The 9490-nt window shown below is 43.2% G+C and overlaps 1 protein-coding gene across 1 annotated transcript; it reads right to left on the bottom strand.

The window, feature by feature from the left end:
• Nucleotides 1–1389: 1389 nt before the first annotated feature.
• LOC130458221 (P2X purinoceptor 7-like) lies at nt 1390–2100 on the bottom strand. Its single transcript, XM_056821775.1, has one exon. The coding sequence runs from the start codon at nt 2025–2027 to the stop codon at nt 1446–1448; it is 582 nt and encodes a 193-aa protein (XP_056677753.1). The 5' UTR covers nt 2028–2100; the 3' UTR covers nt 1390–1445.
• Nucleotides 2101–9490: the final 7390 nt, after the last annotated feature.

Raw genomic sequence — 9490 nt, 5'->3', positions numbered from 1 at the left:
GCGGTCTGTCCTCATGCCTTGGTTTGGGGTCAGTGGGACCTTTCTTCTCTCTCTGGATTCGGGGCTGGGGTTAGCAAATAATAATGAACAAAAGAATGAAAGGGCACTATTATGTTTATATATAGCCTGAATTCTTTAACGCTTCACTCTCTCAGGCTAGTATCTAAACTGTCAAGTGGGGTACATTTCTTTTGAATAGGCAAATGCGATTAAGTGACTTGCCAGGGTCACACAACTAGGAAGTATCTGAGGCTAAATTTGAGGCCAGATCCTCCAGTCCTGGTGCCCTATCTACTGTACCACCCAGCCACCCCTAGTGTAGTACCTTTTTCAGAAGCACCAAGAAATTTAACTTTCACTCACAGCTTTTTTAGAAGCACCAAGAAATTTAACTTTCACTCACAGCTTTTATTTAGGGTTTTATATGTTGCAGGATCTTAAAAAAAGTCAGATAATAGCAATAACAGCCAGCATTTATATAGTATATCAAGAGTTTCAAAAACCTTTACAAACTTCTTATTTTCTTCTTATAACAACCTAGGAGGTGGCTATTATTATTATTATTATTATTTTACAGAAAAGTAAACTGAGGCAGACAGTGGTTAAGTGGCTTGCTTAGGTTCACATAGCTAGGAAAAATATAGGAGGGGAGATTTAAATGTGGGTCTTTCTGGACTCAGGTCCAGAACTATTCACTGCACCACCACCTAGCCACCACTAGCATACAAGGGGCTAAAGAAGATTGTCGAAACTGATAGGCTGGGCAGGTATTTTTTCCACCTGTTTTATAGATATAGAAATTGAATTAGAGAGGCTAAGGAGTTTGCTAAGGGTCAAATAACTAACTCCCCAACAATCAGAACAGGAACTAGAACCATGGTCTCTTAGATCTCCATCTACTCTTTTTCCTACTGGATGTTAAACATCTTGATATATATATATATATATGTATGTATGTCTGTATATATATAACCAATAAGAAGGTTCAATGGCTGAGATGGCGACGCAGCAAAGCACTGTGGAGTGCTTAGGGCGTGTTGGAGCACAAAAGACAACACGGCCATCCAATGCAGCTGAGGAAGTCTCCAGGTGTAACGACTTTTTGTGCCACTGGACCCAGGCTTCCAACACCTAGAGAGTGGGACTGTCTCTGTGCATCGACTTTTGTATTTAAATCTCCTTCACGCACAAGTGTCTTTGTGCACACTCATCTATCCTAGATGAAAACGCACAAAGACAATCGTCATCCTCGGTTAAGGAGAGACTACTACTATATATATATATATATATATATATATATATATATATATATATATATAGAGAGAGAGAGAGAGAGAGAGAGAGAGAGAGAGAGAGAGAAGGAGAGAGAGAAAGAGAGGGAGAGAGAGAGGGAGAGAGAGAGTTTCACGTGGAGAAAGCTTGTTGTCAGATCTTTACGTAGACCTTTAGACGGGTGAATCATCAGAAGAACGAACGCTAGCTCTGCCTTTCCAGATATGTCTTTTAGAACTCCTGAAGCCAGTGTACATTCCATCTTGCTTGGGAAAGTGCTCCCGGATCTTCCACCGGCAGCAGCTGGGCAAGATGGCAAGGTTGTCCATGATCTCAGAGCCAAAGCGCCAGTCGATGTAGCGCTCGTAGGCACAGCGCCGGAGCCTGTTGTTCAGGGTGGCAGCATCCATCTCCAGCAGGGGCTCTTGGTAGAGCAAGATGAAGCGCAGTGCGGCCCTGGAGAGGACCAGCTCCCCAAACAGGGCTGAGGTGGTGATGCAGGGACCCCCCTCCTTGCGACAGCAGAGCTCTTCCAGGTACTTGCTACTTTCTGGGAGCTGGGATGGGCGGCAGAGTCCACAGCAGCACCACTCGGGCCTGTCCGGGGAAGGAGGACTTGGCTTTTCTCTAAGGAGCTGCATTTCTTCTGGGTGTGTAGGACTGGGGCTGGTGTCAGGGTGTGGTGGTGGGAACAGCTTGACCAAGTCTATGAAATCCCTTTGAGGTCTCTGCAAAACACAAGGTCTCAGACTCATCCGAAATGCCTTGTCGCCATCCAACTACACAGGAAGTGAGTTTCTTCATATGTACTTACCTGAGATAAGGGATCTGGATTCCTCACCTGCCTCCTTACAGACATAATTCAATTTCACCCAATTAGACAAACATTTATTAAATTCAAGGTTTCTGGAGGCAAAAAAGGGGATAGGGTTTCTGGAACAGAAAAGTAAACTGACTGGAAACTGTTACTGCTTGAAATGGAGAGGATAAACTGTTCTCTGGCTTGCTGGGTCGAGAGAGGGCTGCCTACAGGAACCTGATCCTGCTTATTGGTAGTGGATGTATCTCTTTGATCTGGAGTGGGCCGGCTGGTCAAATTGGTCTCAGACCTAGTCTTCTCCACGAATTTCCTTTTTTCATGGGAACTGAATAATTCTGATAAAAGAAAATCAATATCTCCGAAATCTGGATCAAAGATCCGAAATGCCCATTTAAACTCCTTGTGGGCTTTAAAAGGATTGTCCACAAAGTTTGGAAAACGGCATTGAATGGACTCAAGTTCTTGTGGAGTGAACTGTCTATGGGCCCGAGTGTGAATAGCACCAGCATTAGTAGTTAGCTGGGTGACTTCCTTCAATGGGCTGATTTTCTCTGGGGCACTAGCAGCCTGGTCCTCATTTTCATTGCTACCTTCATTTTCCTGAAGTGCATCCTCTGATTGCCCATTGTCCTTGCCCACAGCTAGATCTAGACCTTTTTCCTTAATGAGTTCTTCAAACACTGCCTTCATCATTTTGTCCAAGTCATTGCCAATTGCCATAACCTTCTCTGCCTTAAGGGGAACCATTAGTCTGTACACTTTCCTCAGTTGGGTTAGAGTCTGCAACACAGCCATGAATAGTACATATACTTGTGCCAGGACTTGCCAGAGAACTAATTCATTTTGGATAGGTAATTGTAGCACCGTCATTGTCAAGTTTCCTACATAGTCCACACTCTCCACTACCATTTGAGTCAGTTTGCTGTAAAGAATATGGTAAACCCAAAAGCTAGCGATGGCTGCCCAAACCACCATACCAAAAACTACCCGTTTGAACATCTTTACTCTCTTTCCTGCCTGTGGGATTGTTGGGTACAGTCAGACTACTAGGGTGCCAATTGTAATAAAGATGTAAACTGAAGGGAACTATTACTTGTTGAATAGAGATGATAAACTGAGGGGGAACCTGTTTCTTTACCAGTGACTGTTGTTCTCTGTCTGGTTGTGACTAGAGAGCTGCTACAGGAACCTAAACCTGCTTATTTGTACTGGAGGTAGAACAGAGAAATGCTGAGGGATGCTACCACACAGGGATGCTGGTACACAGAGGATACTGCTCTAGATAGATACTGGAGGATACTCTGGGGTTTACTCTGGTGTCTGTTCTGGGGTTTGCCTATTGTTCCCTACTGATTGCTGATGGATCAATCTATTTCCTAACCCCCTTCCTCCCTCACTCCCTCCCTTAACCAGCCTCTCCCTTTTGCCTCCCTCACCTCCCAAATCTTCTTGAAGCCTTTGCTTCTTCCCTCCCTCCTGAGTGAACTATATACTCCAATTGCTTTCTCAATCATGGGGTTTATTGGGATAAACAGGATGGGAAACTGAGGTAAGAGGGATGAGGATTTCCCTAGACTATGGGGATAATTTTATAAAGATTTGAGGAAGTATTCCAGTCACAAACTGTACTCTTAGACATTTAGGGAGATGGAGGACAACTGTTTGAATCTTCTTTCTTCTTCACCAAGAACATTTCTTCTTCAGTGTCAACTTAAATTTCTCAGAACCAGAGAAACCCCAAAAAACCAAATCAGCTTCACAAAGGTCTTTCAGCCAGACTCCCAGTCAGAGACACAGAGACCAAAAGTCCCTCCCCCCTGTCAGCTCAAACTGCCACCAACCGAGGACATTCCGTTGGATACTGGGATCTTGCATCTTGGTCCACAAGTCCTACAAAACCTCTCTCTCTTCATGTCTCTATCACATTTCCCGATTTAAAAGGACCCCTTATCTTTTGTCTTCGAGTCAATATTATGTATTGGTTCCAAGTCAGAAGAGTGGTAAGGGCTAGGCAGTGGGGGTTAAGTGACTTGCCCAGGATCACCTAACTGAGGCCAGATTTAAACTCAGGATCTCCTATCTCTAGTCCTGTCTCAATTGATTGAACCACTTGGCTGCTCCCACTCCATTTCCCTATTTCTTTGGAGAGGTGGAGGACTATAGGGCTGAACACTTCATATCCTGTCAGACTTTTCCAATATATTATTCAGTTTTTGCTGAACTGATTTTTTTCTCCCTCTTTTTCATTCTTAGTTGTTGATGGGGGCTCATCCCTCAATAAGTTGTGTGGGCACGGCCAGATCATGCTTCTTTTATTGTATTCATCTCCAATGCCTGACAGGGTACCTGTCATATAGTAGGCCCCTAATAAATATCTATTGTTTATTTGATTGATTCTCAGCAAAGAAAACATACAGATACACAAGCAAATCCATAAACTTAAGTAGTTTCACTTACTGGAATTTCTTTACCCTCCATATGTTGTAAACTTCTGTTTAGTGACTCTTGCTCCACCATCCTAATGTTTGGCTCATCCACAAAGGAAATGTACTTTACTGACTAAAGTAAAAAAAAGGAAGAAAAAAAAACAGCCAATTAGTAATTATGAAGACTTATCAGATTGAGGTCATCTAACAGAATGGGATAGTGAAAAGAACATTGGGTCTAGTGCAGTGATGGCGAACCTTTTAGGGGGGCAAGTGATGTAAGAAATGTCCTCAGGTCCACATGGAGAGGGGGAGGGGAGCAGCCTGGTCCCACATCCCTCTGATTTTCTAGTAACAAACTCTCTGAACTGTGCTGGGGTAATGGCAGGCATGCCCACAGAGAGCTCTGAGTTCCCCCTCTGGCACATGTGCCATAGGTTTGCCATCGTGGGTCTAGGGCCTGAAGATAAATCTTAGTATGAATCACATCTTTGCCACCTATTAGCTTGTGGCCTTAGTCCAGTAATATTCCTTCTCTAGGTCTCACAGTACCTCTAGTACTTAGCACTGTGCCTGGCACAGAGTAGGTGCTTCATAAATACTTGTGAATTAATTGATTAATTAAAATGAAGGTGATGAATTAGATGAAGTCTCAACCCTGTGATCTTCCTTCCATGAGAAATCACTTTTTAGTCATTGTCCCAACGCAAGTATTATCCCTGTTTTATCTCTCAAGATATTGAGACCCACCTGGAGCATTCCTTATGTGCATCAATTCAACTCTCAAGTACATCAGTAAGTCTGAAATGGAGCCCAGATCCTTTGACTACCAGTATCAGATATTGCCGTTTAGAGTTTTCTGCATGTTACTGCTTACATCTGTGTAGTTGGAATTTTGTACCCCATCCTAAACTGATCACATCTCCATCATATACAAACTTCTGAAATTATTTGCATTTCCTCCATTTTTAGTATTTTAAAATAATAGAACTCCAGAATTTTGCATTCTAGCAAAAAGAAACACTAAGAAATAGCTGATTCACCTGTCCACATGTTGCCAAATAATTTCATTCCAATTTTGGTTCTAAAGAAGTGTATTTTTTTCTTTTCATGAAGCTGAACATTTACTTAAGATTTTGAAAATCTATATAATAGGGGGAAGCCAAGTGGCTCAGTGGATAGAGAACATGACTGGAGACAGGAGGTCCTGGGTTCAAATCTGGCCTCAGACACTTCCCAGCTATGTGATCTTGGCCAAGTCACTTAACCCTCAGTGTCTAGCCCTTACCACTCTTCTGCTTTGGAACCAAACCATGGCATTGATTCTAAGATGAAAAGTAAGGGTTAGAAAACAACTATTTAATAGACAAGGAGTATTGCATCGAGCCATGTTATAAAGGAACTGATCTCCATATTCCAAGATTTAAAAAAAAACAAACCTCACCTTCTGTCTTAGAATCCATACTAAGTATCAGTTTTGTTATTAAAATTCTCTGGAGACTACATGAATTTATAATTATTAATAAAGGAGAGACACACAGAGAGAGAGAGAGACAGACAGAGAGAGACAGACACAGAGAGAGAGAGAGAGAGAGAGAGATCCTATGATCACTTGGCCACCCTGATTAGTAGTAGTAGTAGTAGTCTCTCGTTAACCGAGGATGATGATTGTCTTTGTGCGCTTTCATCTGTGACGTAGATGAGTGTGCACAAAGACACTTGTGCATGAAGGAGAATTAAGTGGAAAAGTTGATGAACAGAGACAGTCCCACTCTCTTGGCGTTGGAAGCCTGGGCCTCAGCTGCATTGGATGGCCGTGTTGTCTTTTGTGCTCCAACACGCCCTAAGCACTCCACAGTGCCTTGCTGCGTCACCATCTCAGCCGTTGAACCTTCTTATTGGTTTTATATATATATGTATATATATATATAAAGATGTATAACATCCAGTAGGAAAAAGAGTAGATGGAGATCTAAGAGACCATGGTTCTAGTTCCTGTTCTGATTGTTGGGTAGTTAGTTATTCGGCCCTTAGCAAACTCCTTAGCCTCTCTAATTCAATTTCTATATCTATAAAACAGGGGGAAAAATACCTGCCCAGCCTATCAGTTTCGACAATCTTCTTTAGCCCCTTGTATGCTGGTGGTGGCTAGGTGGTGCAGTGAATAGTTCTGGACCTGAGTCCAGAAAGACCCACATTTAAATCTCCCCTCCTATATTTTTCCTAGCTATGTGAACCTAAGCAAGCCACTTAACCACTGTCTGCCTCAGTTTACTTTTACTAGAAGCTTTACACACATTGCATCAATTTGTCCTTCCCAAGCAGCTTGTCTGCAAGTAGCTGAGCACCAAGCTAGTGTGTGCCAAGTGTTAACATTCCAGAGAAGGAAGAGAAAGCAAGAGAGAGTGCGCTTCCTGAATCCCCTCTTTTATAAAACCAGTTTTCCTCATTCCTGCTGGGGCTCTCTGGTTGGACAGATTTACCCTGCATCTGCCCTGACTTTTTGCCATTCTTCTCATAGCTCAGGGATTTTAGCCATCTCCTTCTGGATGCCAGCAGAATAGGTAGTCAAAGGGTGGAGCTGATACTGACCAAAAATGGGTTTTCAACTGGAATACGGGAATACACTTTATATTAAATTCACACAGTTCCAAAGCAGAAGAGCAATAAGGGATAGAAATATGGGTTAAGTGATTTGCCTAGAGTTACACAATGAGGAAGTATCAGAGGTCAAATTTGAACCCAGGACCTCCTATCTCTAGGCCTGACTCTCTAACCACTGAGCCCCAATCATCTAGGATTTTTTTTAAAAGAACCATCTGCAGGGGGCAGCTGGGTGGCTCAGTGAATTGAGAGCTAGGCCTAGAGACGGGAGGTCCTAGGTTCAAATCTGACCTCAGACACTTCCTAGCTGGGTGACCTTGGGTCAGTCACCTAACCCCCATTGCCTAGCCCTTACCACTCTTCTTCCTTGGAACCAATACACAGTGTTGATTCCAAGACTGAAGGTAAAGGATTAAAAAAAAAAAGTAAAAGAACCACCTGTGATGTTTTTGTAAGTGTCTGAGATTTAACTTCACATAGTACTTTACATGATGCCAATTAAGGCTTTCTTCCAATTACTCTATATCTTGTATGTATTTATTTACGTTATATCATCATTTAGAAATCAAGCTACTTGAGGGCAGGTATTGCTTTTTCTTTGGGGAATGGGGGTCTGGACAATGTTTATATCACCAAATGAAGTCATCTGTGTGGCAGATGCTAGGGGATGTTTCTGGAATATAGGAGAAATGGTGCGTGCATGGGCATTCTGTGTTGGCCTACCTTGGGGTTGGGAGCAATCTTTTTTCTTTAAACCCTTACCTTCTGTCTTAGAATCAACACTGTGTATTGTTTCCAAGGCAAAAGAGCAATAAAGGCAAGTCAATGGGGGTTAAGTGACCTGCTCAGGTTTACAAACAGCTAGGAATTGTCTGAAACCAGATTTGAACCCAGGACCTTTCCTGTCTAGGCCTAATTCTCAATCCACTGAACCATCTAGCTGTCCCCACCCCATACCTCCTTCCCTGCCCCAGGAGCCTTTTTTCATTTGCCTCACAACTGGAACAATCTGTCTTTAAAACAACCTGACTGAGCACAGTCTAGGTTTTTCCTGCATTTGCATTTACATCTGAGGATAAAGGACTTCTTCATTCATAGCAGGTGACACCATTCAGTAATGGGAGAGGGTCTGAGGACTACTGCCCTTACACCTCTCCTTAGGTCATTTGGTTCTGAGAAATGGGCCCGAGTGGTTTTTGTTTTTCCCTTGGTCTTTTTCAGTTCTGGATAGAGCAAGTGACCTGTGAGTTCAAGCCTTGAGGACCCAGGAGTCCAGGAATCCAGACTTTGAGTTATAGCCAGTCCAGCAGCGAAGCCCTAAGAAACAAGGGTCTAGGAAGATAGCGGGAGTTTTGGAACTGAACAGCTGAACATTCTGAGCCTAATCTGGGCTGTTCCCCAGGTGGTGTGGAGGCCCAAAGGGAGAGAAGCAATGTGTGTGTGTTTGTTCTGGGTAACTTCGAAGTAAACATCCTCTGATGTTTAACAGAACTAAGGCCAGTCACTGGGTCCCTAAAATGGAGGGATATAATTGGTCAGGCCTTAAGCCAACGTCTGAGAATGGAGGCTCCCCAACCCCTTGAGAGCTCCCTTCTTGGCCAAATTGTGAGGCTTCTTTTTCTTATCCCTCTGTTTCCCATTGTTGTTTGGAACCACCTTCTAAACAGGGTAGCTCGATGGCACAGTGGGTAGAGCTCATCTTCACGGGTTCAAATCTGACCTTAGACACTTATTAGCTTGATAACCTTGGGCAAGTCACTGAACCCGGTTGGCCTCAGTTTCCTCATCTGTCAAAAGAGCTGGAGAAGGAAATAGCAAACCACTCCAGTAGCTTTGTCAAAAAAAAAAAATCCAAATAGGGTCGTAGAGAATTGGACGTGTCTGAACAATACCTTATAAACAATGGCATAGCCTAATCAGACTGCTGGCCAGGTTTAGGAAAGTAGTCTATGAGTGAAGAAGAGTGAAGTTCAGTAGTAGATATGAAGGGGTAGCTAGGTGGCTCAGTGAATAGAGAGCCAGTCCCAGAGAAGGAAGGTCCTGGGTTCAAACCTGGCCTCAGAAACTTCCTAGCTGTGTGACCTTGGGTAAATCACTTATCCTCAAAGCCTAATCCTTATTGCTCTTCTTCCTTGGAGCTAGTACTTAGTATCTATTTTAATACAGAGAAGGTAAGGTGTTTTTTTTTTAAAGAAAGAGAGAGTAGAGAGCAGGTAGGTAGTTCAATGGATAGATCACCAGGCTTGGAGTTGAGAGGACTTGGGTTCAAATGTGACCTCAGATACTTTCTAGCTGTGTGCCCACCCTCACTTAACCCCAAACTGCCTAGCCCTTTATTGCACTTCTGCCTTGGAAACAATATCAATTT

The sequence above is a fragment of the Monodelphis domestica genome, chromosome 3 (genome assembly GCF_027887165.1).
Source record: "Monodelphis domestica isolate mMonDom1 chromosome 3, mMonDom1.pri, whole genome shotgun sequence".
In the NCBI taxonomy this organism is placed as follows: Eukaryota; Metazoa; Chordata; class Mammalia; order Didelphimorphia; family Didelphidae; genus Monodelphis; species Monodelphis domestica.
This window is presented reverse-complemented; position numbering and strand designations above follow the sequence as displayed.

Bases quoted from the DNA above. Each gene is read 5' to 3' on its own strand.
- LOC130458221 (XM_056821775.1), bottom strand. From the start codon at position 2,027: ATGAGTCTGAGACCTTGTGTTTTGCAGAGACCTCAAAGGGATTTCATA.